General features: G+C 42.9%; 1 protein-coding gene across 5 annotated transcripts in view; it reads left to right on the top strand.

The window, feature by feature from the left end:
- GRIA4 (glutamate ionotropic receptor AMPA type subunit 4) overlaps nt 1-16,553 on the top strand; it is a 233,476-nt gene that overhangs the window by 207,580 nt on the left and 9,343 nt on the right. For 3 of the 5 annotated variants that reach the window (XM_075742298.1, XM_075742294.1, XM_075742296.1), the window contains exon 14: nt 15,608-15,722. In XM_075742298.1, the coding sequence (XP_075598413.1) occupies nt 15,608-15,722 (115 nt within the window). Of the gene's footprint in view, nt 1-8,498; nt 8,614-15,607; nt 15,723-16,553 lie in introns of all 5 variants that reach the window. The other 2 variants (XM_075742295.1, XM_075742297.1) reach the window with 1 other exon arrangement.

Genomic DNA, 16,553 nt, shown 5'->3' with positions numbered 1-16,553 from the left:
ACACTGAACCCATATGAACAGTTACTCTAGGGACAATTTTATGTGTTTTTTACTTACAGCAAAGCTTTCTGTAAAGCGGAGAAACAAGCTGCGTTGTCTTCCCAGGTCAACTGCTGTTGTTTTTACATAACCAAATATATATTTAATTGCTGGTGCCAAGAAGTGTTTGCATACTGAAATTGGAATATCTTGCTGCAAAACAGCTTTCAATTTCTATAAATATTTTAAACTACAGTCATCAGACCTCTAGCTGGTGTAAATTGTCAGAACTTCTTTGAATTCAGACTAGCTGTGGCAATTTTTAGCAGCAGTGGGTCTCCCATTAATTGGAACTCCTGCTGATCCTCAAGGTGTCAGTTTGGCTCATATTTGTTTACAAAGCTCAGTTCAAGTAACTGAGCTGCATACATGGGAAATCCATAGAAGCTGTAAGTACTCAGTGCCCCTGGAAATTAACCATCTTATTCGGATGGCTAAATGAAGAGCGTTATGCTTATTTTAATTAGCCACAATTGAAAAGTACTTGAGCACTGCTTTAAATTTCCCATATCTAAACAAAGAATAACAACACATATACACTCTGTAAAGATACTTTATTCTTCGTGTTTCTAGAACATTTTGATATATTGTTCTGGAAGAGGTGTTTTAAATGCATGGAACATTGGAGAGGGGACTTTTAAATAACATTTATAAATGGTATTAGTTTCTAACACAGCATACAACCTGCCCATAGCTTTTTTGCAAGACTTCTGGCTTTCTACAGGCCAGCCAGTTCCTCAGGGGTGTGTGGATTTTGCAAGATGGAGCTCAAGAGGCACTCACTGTCCTGGTGGATCCTCAGCTAGGTCTGGGCACTCAACTGAGATGGCCGATCACGTCCTTTCTCCGATAAGCATGTCTATAGCAATGGAAGAGTTTAGCAGGAAAACCTGACAGACCCACTGCAGAAGAGGTAGTATTTTTGTGAGGGCTCACAACTTGAATACTAGTAGTTCTTTATTTAATATACATGCTGGGCAAGCTATCAGAGCAAGTGCCGAGGACTCTGTTTTGTTTGAACTATCAGCTACATGTGAAAATGTCTTGGTATATGCTGTGTTTCAATATTTGAATACAACTTTTTCATACAAATAGCATTACAGTATGCAAACCTTTCTAAATCCCAGTACAAAAATTATTCCTATAAATTTTTGAATGTGTTTAAAAAACCATGATTTCAAAGTGGACACTTTGTCGTTAAAATTTAGGTTGTTTTTCTTGTAAAAATGCTCTTGCATTAGCTCTCTTTTTTAATATTTTCATTATTGATCCTTCAAGCCTTCTGAGTATACAATGATGTAAGCTTTGGCTGCATCTTCCTCGTTAAGGGAGTGCTTGTGTCATTCCTAATTTATTAAACATATTCATCCAGTGCATGCAGCTTTACACTTAATTTCTCTTGATGAATTGTCAAACACCCTTAAACTGCGCTGCATTTGTGTCCTGTTACAATCTGCCGTCAGCACTTTTCAAAAAATGGTTAAAATAAACAGCTCAGAAGCTGGACAGGTTTTAATTTTTTGCGTGGTAAGGCTGCATTTTAATTTTTCCCATTTAAAATCATTTGAACAGATGATATGAACAAGCTGTAAGAATGCACCCGCTTGTGTTTTACTGAATATGCCTGAGGCGGATCCTCAGCTGCATCCGGGAAGCACTAGGTTGTGCGGCAAGGGGAGGCTCTCGGGCAGCTGTGGCCTCCTCTTCCCAAGCCACCTGGGCTGGATACAGATTAGATCATGAGAGAATAACCGATTCACACCACTGAAAAAAGGTCACTGGACTCAGCTTCACCAGGGTCTCTCTCTGCCTTGTCCCGAGGGAGGAGCCCCTCCAGCCTGTGCCAGGAGGGCCAAGGGCCATGTCTGGGAGATGGCTGCATAGGCAGATAGCTGCAGGGAGAGATGTCCAAAGTGCAAGGAAGAAAATGAGTTTTGAGTTGCTTGAGACGTGTCATCAGTTGGTGACACGTCGCTGGCTGTGACATCGTGGTCTTGGTTCCTTCAGTGAACTCCTCCTGCGGGTGCACCACCACATCCGTGGCTTCGCTTCCCATTGTGCGGTAGTTTACTGATCCCCGCTTCTTTCCAGGGACTACTTTATATATGACTATATATACGACAAACTTAAATGACACAGTAGTCATGGATTTCACTGGAATAAAAAGCAAATCCCTGTGTTTTGCCAGTAGGTCCATACCTCGCGTATGGCCCACCTATGGTGCTTTGATTATTTAACATTCAGGTATGCCTTGTCTGAAGTTTGCTGTACATTCAGAGAACCTAAGGATAAACAGAGGTGGTATCCCTCTGCATGATGTGACTTCCAAGTTACCAAGCAATTTCGGAGGCTTTCAAATCCTTGTGGGAAGGATTTGTGAAAAGCCTTTTAGAGGTTCGGGGTCTCTGCTTCTGCCTCGGTAACTGTGGAGGTGGCACCAGCGGTTCTAGGACGATACACTGTGCAATACAGCTGCAGTTTAAACAAAGCTGTCTCTGTGTACATAGAGTCTCATTAGTGAATCATGTTATTTCTGCACATCCTGCCTGTTCATTATTTCAAGTGAACAATGTCCCCAGAGCTAAGCAGTGAAACAACAGTGCCGCCGTCTGTAAAGATAACGGCAGAATTTCAGCAAGAATCGGCCCAGGATTCAGGGAAGTATTCTGCTATCTAACGTTCCAGTTACACAGAATTTATGAGACTAAGTTCGGGAAAGGGATTCAGGAAGATGTCAAAGCTCTTTCAGTAGCTGAGGCATTAGGCCAGGTTGGATGGGGCTTTGAGCAACCTGGTCTAGTGGAGGGTGTCCCTGCCCATGGCAGGGGGGTTGGAACTAGATGATCTTTGAGGTCCCTTCCAACCCAAACCATTCTACAATTCTATGATTTAAGTTTTCCTGGCAAAACTCTACCGATTGCCTGAAAGATTCTTATTTAATGCTTTCGGCAGAGATCCTGCCTTTGTTGTAATGAGTACTTAGGGGCCTGTCTGTGCCTTTATGCTATTTAGTATTCAAAACCAGGTATTCTGAGACCTGACCTCATGGAGGAGGTCTCCTTTGCTACGTGTGCTCAGGACAAGGCTGAGTCCTCTGAATCGCATGGTGCTGAGCAGTGCTGACCGTGGACCACTGTGTATCCAGAGATTTTGGGGAGCTGAAAGACTTTTAGACAAAAAGCAGCTGTGGCTGGGACTGTGGATACTTATTCAAGTCTAATCAGGCTGGAGAGAGCCTTTTCTACATGTTGCATGTATTCAAGCTCTGGGCACTAGGCTGTTGAGAAAAGGCTTGATCTTACTGTGCAGGATGCGTTTCATGGTTTAGTTTCTGGTTTCTTAGAGAGGCTGAGTTGCTGTGCTGAAATAGATGCTTAAAGTGTTGCATTAGGCAGAATTCGATGCCCCCACCTGTGCTGTTCCCCCATGGCTGTCTCAGATTTCCAGCAGTGCTCGTGATGTTGGCTGCTGTGGTCCCTAGCCTGGGCCTCTGTCTCATTCCCTCGTGGTGCAGGGACCTTTGTGTGTCTCTGTCACCCTTGGAAATGCCCCTCCTGTGGTTGAGCATGTAATTGCTAGGTACCACACAGTGTAACACATGAGTTGTCTGTTAACTATTGCTGGGACCCAAGCTCACTGGAAGTCAAAGCAGACCTCTCTGCCAGCTTCTCTGGGCTTTGGGCAAGTAGTCTACTGCAGTTCTTTTGGGTAGCAGCTGAGGTATCCCTGTCTGGAGTCATAGATGTCATTTTGCAAAGGACTGGGTAGTTGCACCGTCATCTGTCTGCGCAGTTTTATCTTTTGCTAACTGTGAAAGGCATATCTGCAGTTGGCACAAGTAGCCTCTTTAAAAAAAGAAGTGACATCAATTAACATTTTACTCTGCTTATTACTATTTATTTATGGGGAGATTGAAAGTGATTTCAAATGAGTGAGAACGATTTAATTATCAAGTTTTTCATACTGTAATTCTATAGGCAGCTTAAAAAAAGCTGTGATCCATACATTGAAATCACTGTCCATGCACTCAAGTAATCATGAAGTGAGGAATCACTGTAACACAAGGGCTGCAGTTTTGGCTGAACTGGCTTGACTCTTGCATACAAGGACTCCATTTTCTTCTGAGTAATGGAAAAGGCAGGACGGTGCAGTGACAGCAAGGATCAATAGTCAAATATTAAAGCATTTGCCTGGTTTCTACAATTAAACCCTTACTCTTGCAAAGATTTCAATTCCTTTCTTGAGGAACACATTGTTCTTCGGTGGGAGTTTTGACTAAGTGTGGCATTGAGGATACAGTCCTGTTTTTTAATGATGAAAGAACAGTTTCTGCCACAGATGCTCAAGTTTCAAAATGCCTTCCTCTGTGGCAGAATGAAGCACTGTCTAGAATGAGTATGAGTGATCTAGCCTGGCTCTGAGGTCTCTGGTATATAATTTTCAATGTAGTCACCGTTGTACCTATCGAGATCTCAGTGACAACATTTCTGTGGGAGATACAGCAGTGCTGAGCAAAGGTTCTCTGTGTTTTGCTGTCCAGAAGGAAATTACTTATTTCCATATGTTGAGGTGGACCTGGATAACAAAGCAACAGAGAAAGCAGTGTGAAACTAACCTGGTTTTACATGGCCTACTAGACATGATGAGGACAATAATGTGTTACATTTATAAACAATACAGTTTAATTTCAGAGCAATGATTGCAGCTTAAATCCACATTTACTTCTTCATCCTTTTTATTTCCATTTCTCTTTTGTGCTGTGAAACTGTGTATGGATATGGCTAATAACCCAGCTAAATAACCCTCTCATGAATGGGTTTCATTTATTTATTTATTACTCTAGGATTACTATCAACCAGCTGCAGCTTCTCTAAATGACTGTGGGAAAATTCTCCTTGATAATCTTTAATGCTTTGAAAGATAAATTCAAACAGTTGGCAAGTGAGAAAGCTCTTTCCTGTCAACATGGAAATCAAACATGAAAACTTATATTAGTTGTCAAAAAAAAATCTCCTAGTTGTTTTTTATTCATCTTAGAATATCCAGATAAAAGGTCTAAGTAGACATGAACTTGACGAGCTTGAAAACAAAGTTGTAATTTATCAGGTAACATCTTCACCCAAGATAAGATAGAGATTGAAAAAAACCCCAGACTTTCTAAGGATTTTAGCATAAGGACTTTGTCTAATTCAATGAGCTTTAGTGTTCATACTTGAGAGACTACAGCTTAGAGGAAATAGCATGAAGACACTTTTACAGATAGACTGATTGATAGAGCTTCCCATCTGCTTTAAAATAAGACACTACTTAAGTGGCTCATTGAATTGAAAGTTAGTGATACTCCTTGAGATACATTTCATTTTTCATGGGAGCAATCACTCCTGCCTGCATCTGTGGCACTGTCAAAGCAGCTGTTTATGTTGTTGCTACCCAGTATGACAATTAGACATAGCAGCATTAAATTAGACCTTGGTTTGGTTCCTGTTGAAGGGAGAAGGAGTTTTGACTTTGACTTTGTAGACAGCAGTCTCAAGCTATATATCTAAGCCATTTTCAGAATAAGTAATGCTACTCAACATCAAAGAAATAGTGTTTCTAGGATCGTCTTTCATCTATGGCTCAGTCCCAATGTCCTTACAAAGGTAAAATGTACATTTAGTGTACTGGAAATTTGTCCGTAAGGTGGCAAGGCTGGCCACACAGTTACCGTTCTGAATGGGGCAAACAGGCCAAAAGTGTAGGCTTTGTAACTAAAAGCTGAGTAGGAGAAATCTGTAGTAAATGTGACTGGTTCAAAAGCAATTGCTTCCAAGAACAAAAGGGACAAATGAACAATTTCATTCCAATTTTGCAATCGCTCCTCTCCCTCTGGAGTGCGAACCATAATTAGAGCACTTATACAAAATCCCATTTGTCAGCCTGGCTGCTAAGTTCCCCTTAAAGCTTTTTCCACAAAGAACAGTCTGTTATCCCTCCCACTGCAGCCTACAGTTCTCATTTTCACTTTCAGAGACAGATAAGCAATTACTTTATCTGTATTGAAAATCTTGTATAAATGTAACTACAGTGAAGCTAGGTAAAGTCAGATCTACCCACAGGCAGTTCCCAAACTTCATGACCAGCCAGCAAAGACCTGTCTCGGTTCCTGCAGGAGCTATATGAAAAGCTGGTACCAGAAGACAATGAAGGTATGTCCTGAAGCTGACATTTGTCCCACGAATGGACCAATGTTGTAAGGAACACTCTATAAACTGTGAAATACCTGTAAACTGTAAACGCTCCATACCTGTCTGTACCTGTCTGCCAGGAACATTTCACTCCTAATGAGTGAGAGAAAAATTTCTTCTAAGACCAGAAGGGACCCCCAGAGACCAGCCATCTCTAGAGAGGGTGAATCACAAGCCCCAGTGGCTTCTGGTGCCATAAGACCTGATGGAGCCCTGCCACAAGAGGATCTCACTTTCCCAACCCTTCTCCAAGTGCTTTGGAGGTGTTGTGTCCTCTCATAATTGATGAGGGGAAGATGCCATTGACAGACATAGCTCTTCCCAAATCCCACTCAGCCCTGACAGACAGATCTTGACAGCGTTATACAAATTCAGAGAGAGAGAAACTCCATCTTTCTCAACCACATATTGTCCCTGAAGAGCAGTAGTTAGGCCACTGGCTGTTCACAGATACTTCTCTCCCTTCGGGGATGAATAGTGCTTCAAGGATGTGATGGCACTGCTCCACATACCTCTGCAGATCAGCAAGCAAGCCTGGGCAGACACCCGCCAGAAAGAGCGTGGATGTCTGATAGGCATGGACACACTAGGGACCTCTGAATGTGAAAAGAGGAGGAGAAAAGTTTATTATTATGAATTATGAATAAATATTGATGTAGTTGTGTACCATTAGGATATGTGACTGTTCAGGCTCTTAGTAACAAAGATAGGAAGTCATACACTTAAACAAGTGCAGAGGTTCCTCAGGAGGTGATGAAGGCTGCATAAATGCATTGGCAGATTAGATATCAACTGATTTTTAAAATGTCATATAGTGACTGTAGTTCTTATCATAAATCCAGGTGCCTTACATTTGGGTTTGTATGGTAATCTATACCATCTACCCTCTGCCATCCAGTCTTAACGCTCACTGAACACCTAAAGGAAGACCTCTGAGCATGCACAGAAGCAACCCCATCCTAGGACCAGCTGCGTCCCTTTCTTACCTGAGGTTCAGTGCAGTCCCGGCAGCCTTGAGTTCATACAGGAGCGGCGATTCTCTGCTTTAGCCTTCATGTTGGCAACCCACCTCTGCCTGCACAGATCCAAAGTGTCTCTCAGGTACTTCTCTCACCTGAAAAAAGAGCACTGAACATGAGCTAGAGGACACTGGGTGTCGTGGAGTCCCTTTCAGTCTGTTGTGTCTATGCCACTGTGCTGCTAGTGATGCAGGATTCGTCTTTCATCCAGTGGTAGCATAACATGTATAAACCCTTCAGGGAGAAGTCCTCAGGACGTCCCAACTACCTGCTGGTGTCTCAGCACCCAGCAAATGGGCTGGGTTTGGTCTTCCCAGCACTTGAGCTTCTGCTTGGCTGCACTATCCCCAGGTTTCCCCAGAGAGGACGCCCTCACCACCACCTTCCTCCCCGACACTGGTGGGGCCCTCCGGACTGGGAGACAGGGTGCTCTCCCAGCATAGCAGGGCAGTCCCTGGAGCCACGGGACTAAGCTAAACCCTGGGTCTTGCATTTCAGCTAAGCCTTTACTGTGCAGAGGGAGGTGGACTCTTTTAGAGCCTGCATCCCAAATGTACGGATGTGCCTACAGCAGGTGATGGAGCTTCAGACAGGCAGGACTCCTGGCACCTCTTGGTGCATCATTTCCTATGGACTGGCTCTAGACAGCATCATAGCCAGCGTGCAAGCTGTTAGTGCTCCTCTTCAGCTGTGCCTCACACTGCCTCTTCCTGGAGCCCGAGTCCACAGCTTGTGAGGGATCACTCTGATGTGCTATACGTCAAAACTGTATGACACAGTGACTGGCAGCGTCTAGCATACGCTGTCTGGATCTTATCTCTTTAGAATATGGGAATACATTTTCCCATCTACTTGAAAAATCAGCCTGGGCCCACACTAAACAGATATTCTAAATAGACATTCAAATAAATCTGTGTAAATCATTTATAATTCCAGGCAGAGTTTTATCATCATTTTGCAAAAATTGTTTTGGTTGGTTGATAGAATTTTCTTGTTAAAATCCAAGCCATTCTGAAAATCATTTCTACACTGGAAACATATTTTTCACATTTGAAAGTAACTATAATTATTTGTGCTGCCAAGGGCTTTGAAATATGGAAATGAGAGGTTTATTTAGTGTGTGGATCGAGCTTATAAACAGCTTAAGTCCTCATTCCTTCTAACATCTTAACAGCTGTGCAGTTTCTTACAAAATATGTTTTATCGTTTCAAGAAATGCTGTTAACCTCGCAGTTTTAAAACTGAATGAACAAGGCCTCTTGGACAAATTGAAAAACAAATGGTGGTACGACAAAGGAGAATGTGGCAGCGGGGGAGGTGACTCCAAGGTTAGCCTCAATGTCACCAAAAGCGGGTAAACAGTATGTAAAGTAATTGGTGCATCTGCTGGGGTTTTACCTGCGACGAAACAGCTTTGCCAGTAGCACAGCACTGCTGGTACCTGCAGCTGAAATCTAGGTGTATGCAATTACTGTCAAAGCAAAAATATTTGCATTTGTTTAAGCATCCCAAGGGGAACTCTTAAACAGTCTCTGGTGGGAGATCTACAACCGGTTTTCAGAAGCTTGCATCTTCTGAAATCATGATGAGCCTTTTCCAAGCTCGTTCTCATGAACAAGCAGTTTGAAACCTTCAGATTTATTTTCTGCTATAGTGTACTACCCAAAATAATTTTTCAGTGACAGTAAAGGAAGAGGGCGCAAATCAGTGTGACTGCCTCCTAGCAGTAATCTAATGCATGGTCCAGGCTCAGGAACCCACTATTGACACGAACAATATTGGTACAAATTACAATTTTCACATGAGTATCCAAAACAGGAGGGCAAATTTCAGGTAAAATGTCTTTATGCTGACATTTTACGATATCTTACCAGTAAACTGAAATCCATGGTGGTTCCCTAGGCAGAATTTATCAGAATTTATTAGGCAGGAATTTTAGGCTGAATTTTAGGCTGTGTTGACAGCTTCTTACTGTTCCTGCATTTCCATATCCTGCACATGGCCTGTGCCACCACTTCCTTGCCTCCTCACAGTTTTCTTTTGGGAAACTGCCTTGTACTGAAAAGAAGTGAAAATGTGGAAGTGAAAAATGTAGAAGTGGAGGACAATTGAAGATATTAAAAATACCCCTTCACTGCCAGGCAGTATGTAATAATATTTATTTATGTGCTTGTGTGTGAACAATATATAAGAGAATGCTGCACAGGTAACTGTGCAGGCACAGAGCTAGTCACATATAGATGATTAAATTTGATTGATTTGTCATACACAGTAGCTTTCTTTACAGTTGCCTACATATATATTTTCTTACTATTTTCTCTCCTTCTTTAGTCTTCCTGCTCTTTCATGCTGTGTCCTGGCCTCAGGGACCATCCTGTTCTGCACTCACCCAGAACGGATGTCCTAATCCTCTTCACTTTGCCTTCGATCCTGCTGCTCTACCTGTTTTTCCCCCACCGCTCTGCTCGCCAGCAGTCACAGTTTCAGAAATGGTCTCTATTTTCTCTTCCCAAGCACTCAGGCATATTTGACCTAACAGAACTTACCTGCAAGTGGAGCAGACACCAACTTTCTTGTAAGAAAGTGAACCGTAAATCTCCATGTCGCTACTATTATACGCTCCACCCAAGCCTGAACTTCTCCATTATTGGGGGAGGGGTGTTTATTTAATGTTTTAAAATGTCACAGGCAGGGAGTCACATTATTAAAATACCTCCATTTTCTTAAAATACACTCCTCAGAAACCTGCTGTGGTTGAAAGGTGAGATAAAAGCTAGATAGCAGACTAAGGATGCTTTTAACTTACGTCCCCAGTTACCAGCCACTGGTGCTTTGAGTCGCAAAGCAGGGAGAGGGGAGCAGGTCATGGTAGAGGAAGGGCTTCCCCAGGGAGATGTCTGGAAGTGCTGAAGGAGGAAGCTCGGTGTGATGGCAAGTGACAGAAAAAGGAGGAGGGGATGAAAATAGAAAAGAAAGGCAAGGAGTGCAGTCCGTGGAGGAACAGGGAGGATCTGTGAATGCAGGAGGGAGGTAGGAACACATTGCCAATGGAAATGAAAAATAGGAGACGCAGGCAGTTCAGGATGCAGTAGAAAATATGATGGGTCAGGCAGCGTTAGCAAAGGATGGGGAGCATGATGGAGCTCAACCTGTGGTCCTATGTGTATATACAGCCTGCCAGGAGCATTCATCTTACCTCAGGCCTGTTTCATGCCACACGCTTTCCCGGGCACAGCGGAGTGAGTAGGCAGTACCTGTGCATAAGCACCGTACATGGAGAGAGCAAGCCCAGTGCTCCTGGGAAGCCCCAGGTCTATCATACGCCCACACTGCCCACGTTCAGTAGGACCAGGCGCATTGTGGAGATGAGCGGGCATTACCATATTTCTCAAATTCTGCATTGCAGCAACATCTGGTCTTGTTTTTTAAACTACAGCTACTCTGAGTCCCCAAGGTGTTAGTTAGCCATTTATCATCTACAAAATCCATTTCCTTGTTCAGGAAATGTCTTGTAGGATCTGATCAATTAAACTCTATAAGACCCTTTCTATTGAATTAATGGAGCTCTAAATATTTAAATTTTATATGCTAGCAAATGATCATTAGTGGAATAACCAGGACACCATGCACTGTTGTTGTAAACCTGACAGCTACCAACAAGTCCTGAACTAAGCTCTTAAGCTTCTCTAGCTAATACTCCTTTCCATTGTATGAATTTAAAAACAACAAACCCTGAGATTTGTTAGCAGCTCCAGTCCAAATTACAGGACTTCCTACTGTCATGAGAATAAGAACATCTCTCTTCTCCTGAAAGAAATATAGCACGTGAGACTTAACTGATAACAATGCTGTTACTACTTGAGATTCACTAGTCAGAATATGAGAGCCTAGACCCAGAATAACCCTTCATGATAGTACAGAGGACCATAGACATTGAGGAGTTTCATGAGAGCTCAGCAGTTCTCCATAGGTTTGTGTTGCTCTATAAAACAAGATTTCTCCTACCTCCATTCTGTGCTCATAAAAGGTCATCTCTGGCCTCCCCATTTATTGTTCCCTTTAAGGAATAATCTTACAAAATTCAGAAAGATGGTTCAGAGAGTTGCCCTGTGTGAACCACCAGTGGTTTGGTGGCCTCAGTAACCAAGTCGTGTTTTAAGATAAAAGTGAGGTTCCCAAGTCATTTGAGTGCTTTTGAAGGTATTACCTCAGATCTTAATTGTATGCCATCATCAGTTCATGTGGTGCATGGGAAGGTACTAAAACACAGTTTCTGCCACTCTGCTCCGTTGTTTTTACAAAAGTGTGAGTGGAAGGAAGCTGTGCTGATGGAGCTCTCCTCTGGTCTCTGCTGGCAGCCCTCAGGAGAACACAGTGGCCCTTGGTTTTCATTCAGCAGATGAGACTGACCTTACACTTAATTAATGGCCAGCTATGAGTGGGTAATGAAAATGTTCCTAAAATGTACTCGTGATTGCATTTTTAAAATCCCTGTCTACCAAAATTCTGTATTGTTTTCAGAATTGCTCGGTATTGTAATTTAAGTGCTATAATTGCGCATTTGTTGTCCTGAACACAACCAACTCAGAACTTCATTAATGCTGTTTTAAGGCACTGTGATTTTGCTGATGTTGCTGGCACAAGATCCAGCCTGAGACTCTTAAAAACCAGCCCTTCCAACAGCAAGTGATTGATAACAGGAGAGGAGGAAATGAGTGAGAAGCTGAGAAGGGAGGTAGAAGGGACGAGAACGTGATGAAAAGGTGGGAAACCAGAGTCCCTGTGCCCAGGTCGGGCTGCACCACCGCTGACTTCAGCACATGGTGAAGAGCAGGGTCTGCTGTGCTGACACACAGTAGTTTTGCACTGTGGCTACATGGGACACATCCATATATAAAGGTAAATTGTAGTTATTATTTTTCATGTATTAAAGGCAGATGGATCCTGTTTGTATATAACAAGGGAGATTCTCAGCAGCTGTACATTGGAAAAACTACACTGATTTTCACAAACTCTGCCAGTTTACTCTAGTTGAAGATTTAGTCTAAAGTTAGTAATTCAGGAATCACTAAACAACTTGAAAAAAAAAATCTGTAGTAATTTTCCATTGTAATATTGAGTATACAAGACTGAACTTGATGGGATAATTAATTCTAAATGCTGGATTTATCCTCTATATATGACTTAACTACATTGCTCTTGCTCGTGTACAGCAGATAATACTGACTTCTAATTCATGCCCCCTTTAATGTCAGTGGGACTATTCACGGACCGATTGTGTAGGCAGTGTAGTAACAAGTTGTAGTCTCTGTGACTGGCACAGTCAAAACAATGCTTATTTGGAGAGGATATTTTCAAAAAAAGGAAAGAGCCCTAGATATGCAACTTGCCCTGAAAGCCAAGGGGATTTGGGCATTCATCTCCCATGGGAGGTGTTGAAAATCTCCTGCTGAAGTGAAACAACAAACAAAACAAAGTCTAAAATACACAAAAAGTCACTACACTTGCAACCACTTCCTGTGACTGCAAACAGGTATATATGTTGCTATTCTGATAAGCATAAGCAAAAGTGTTCCTTTTCCACTCTGCAGCCCCTCACTCTGGGCTTCTCCTGTGGGACTGTGTACATTTCCCATCACAGCTGGCCGATTTAAAGCGGGACAAAAGCCCTGGTCTGAAAGCGTCAAATATGTTTAAATTTCGTTCAGGGTGCTAGGACCGTCTGAGGGGAGGAGATGTAACGGACAATAGCGGGGAGGAGAAACAGGGGCCTGGCCTCGGACACATCCCTGGCTGTATTTCAGTGAAAAGGGAGAATTGTTTCATCTCTGCTGGCCGTTGCCATTGCGTTCAGTTATACGTTGAGGACAGCATGGCAATTTTAAACGTGAAATTGATGGCTTTTCCCATAGGAAAACCGGAGAGCTTCCTCACAGAGACAATGCAGGAAGGAAAACATTAAAAGAAGTACAGCTGCAAGTAAGAAAAAAACCCCTGCCTGTATCAGCCTTGATATATCTAAACTGTTAGTGCTGAAAAACAAGAAAAGAACTGGGACACATCTGTTTTCTGACTTGTCCCAGCTTGCTGCTGGTCTTCATAGTTCATATAGAGTCCTAATTATCACTTTAATCAGTGTAATCTGCATCAACTCCACAGGCTTCTGATTTTCCATGTGAGAACCGTACCTGGATGTCCCTTGTCTGTGTTATAGCCAGCCTTGTTACACTGCTGGGATTTGGGAGCACCGAAATGTGGCTCAATGCCAATGCATGACATGTTACAGATGATGGCTATCCAAATAATATTAATTATTTTGCACTTGTACTAGAAGCAAACAGAGGATCATATTGACAGGCAACTTGCCAGCATCCCAAACTGCTACCCACTCATTTCACAGCTGTGGGACTCTCATATTTCACTATCAACCTGCACAACCTGCTGCCAGGAAGCCCGAAGACAAAATGTAAGTTTGAATACTGAAAAAGATCAAGAAATGGGCACTTTCTGGTTTAGAAGCATATGAATTAAATGTGTGGGATTTGGAAAGTGGATGAAGCGTTTCCTCTGCTGAAAGGGATCAATTGAGAGTACCTGGGAATCCTCTCACCCAGCTGTGGCTGTCAGAAACTGTCATTTCACAGAGGCACCAAGGCTTCCTCAGTAGTAAAGGAGGAGAGACGGGCGACGGGCATCTTGACAGCATGCTCCATCCTTAGTTAAAACTGGTGTCTAAGCCCACCTTGTGGTGGTACCGATCTTTTTCCCTTAACTGCAGGGACGCCTAGACAGGCAGCCAAAGCTTGGGGCATAACTTACGGGTGGAAAAATTGAGGTGAATATCCCCCTTTATGTATATATGTATGGAGACTAATCAGGATGTATGAAAAGACAGGATCCCTAAAGCAAAGAGTAGCATACGAGGCTCAGGAGCTGTTATTTGTGTATTAAATATATATACACAGACATGTACAAATATATTCATACATAAGCATTTTGGGACTTCCACTTAAACCAGTTACAGAGTGTAACTACAAACCCCTTTTCTCTTTCATAGAAGCTATTTTAACAGGTTCAGTTAACACTATACTAACTGATGTTTGCACTGGCTTATTTACTTATTTTTTAAGCCTTTAATTAATGAGTTAACATTTTAGCAATGTATGGATTATGGTGTATTATGAGAGATTAATTCCCATAGAAATCCACTGGCACACACAGGATCAGTTCCTATGTTGTAGAACATCACCAGAATGCAATCTGTCACATGCCATTTCTGTTTATCTACCTCCTTCTCTGAAATATATTGTATTTTCATCCACACCTGCACATAAATAGATATCTATATGCCTGCCACATTAAGAATTGGACAGTCAATGACTCAAAGCGGACATAAAGTAAGTCTGTTAATAATTTCATTGGTTTTCAGAAAATAAACTGGTACAACTGCATGAAGTGGGGCATTACCATAATACTCTGAGATTATTCACTGAGTTTAAGTCACTTCAGTGTAAAACCGTAGTGGTTCATGACTTTGAGACGTCAGATTAGGTTTCATCTCAATATTAAACTCCATTGCATCACCCACAGCAAATCCCACAAGTAAGATATTCCGAGCGGTAATTTATCATCAGCCTGGGACCCCTGAAAGACTTATTCAAATAAGTGAGATTTAAGGAAAAACTTTGAATTTGAGAATAATGCTGAAACAGGAAAGGAAAATGAAAAGATTGACTGTCCTGTTCTTCGTAGCTGAGGACAAAGGCATCGCAGCTCTCCCCCCAAGCTCTCTGCACACAGATCTCCTGACGCCCGCGGCGCTCTGCACCGGGTGCACGGGTCTGTGCCAGGGGGTTGTGGGCAGCAAACTGCACGAAGCAGCTCCTTTCTCTTGCCACGACAATTTTGAGGGCAGTAAATGAAATAGCTATAGCCAAGTTATATTTTGGTTTGTATGCTTACAAACTAAAAATAGATTGAAAGCAAGGAACACAAATGAGTATGTTTCGTAAGTCGTATATCCAGTTGTATTATATATGTCTCTGAAGAGTATGCTGTTAATATGTCTAAGCCAATAGTTTTGGGTTCACAGTAATTGCATACTATTTATTTACAAATCTTCCCCAGCAGTATGTGCCTGTTACCTAAAGCGATGGAGCAGGTCCCGGTCGTATGTCTGTCTCTAAACCTGGGCCAACAGTACATGACATAGCACCCACTGTGGCCTCTGCTCTGTCACTTTGCAATGCGATTCTATGTAGTTTTACTTGAATAACATAAAATAACATATATAATGTTATTTATGTTATTTTCCACGTGAAGAACTCCTGTAAACCTTGCCGTTTTGAAACTCAGTGAGGCAGGCGTCTTAGACAAGCTGAAAAACAAATGGTGGTACGATAAAGGTGAATGTGGACCCAAGGACTCTGGAAGTAAGGTCAGTCGCTGCAGTTCGGGACCTACTATCGTGTTCACAAAGCAGTAAAGGAAGTAATAAGCAAAATGACTTAGAAGTAAAATAAGCAGCTGTAGACACAGAACGAATCAGCTTTCCCCCATCTTGACGGGGCTCCCACTTTAATTTAAGGAAGCACTATTGCTTTTTTGATGTCTTCAGTGATACAAATCACCAAACATTGTCCTACCTATTCAGGGCATCTGTTGAAAAGTTACAAGGCAGTTTTTTGGGGTTTGGGGGCTGCAGGTTGGGTTAGATGTTTCCTTCCTGCCTAGGAGGGGTGGGCTTTCCTTGCCAACTACTTAGGAAATGTCCATTCGTGCCTTCTCCTTTCGGAGCCGGCCTCCCTCGGCGGTTTTCTGAAAAGGGACAATGCTAGTGGGAAGGGTTGCCTTTCATCACTGCCCAGCGTGGCTGTGCCTGGCTCCCTCTGGGAAGGTCCCTGACTCCCTGAGGAGCCAAGACTTAACTTGAGCTTTGAAGTGGAAATCTTCGATGATTAATAGCTTTTTACAGCTTCCAGTGTTTCCCGTAGTCCATTCCCAAACAGTAATCCTGACAGCCCCAGGGAGTGGAGCCTTCTCTACTTCCCTCTGTTTGGGGACCACAGAGCGGGTGTTTCCTCATGGCTGGGAAGCACCGCAGCCAGCGCCAGCCCTCTGTCCGGGGACCCTGAAGCTTCTTCACGGTGTCTCTGCGCCAACCTGCGCTGTCGGGGCCGGAGGGAACGCGTGACGCGCAGCGACCGCTCGCTGCCTGCGTGCCCCCAGAGCTGCCCTGCTTTACTGCTGGTAAAGTTAACCTGCCAAA

The sequence above is a fragment of the Balearica regulorum genome, chromosome 1 (genome assembly GCF_011004875.1).
Source record: "Balearica regulorum gibbericeps isolate bBalReg1 chromosome 1, bBalReg1.pri, whole genome shotgun sequence".
Taxonomy (NCBI): domain Eukaryota; kingdom Metazoa; phylum Chordata; class Aves; order Gruiformes; family Gruidae; genus Balearica; species Balearica regulorum.
This window is presented reverse-complemented; position numbering and strand designations above follow the sequence as displayed.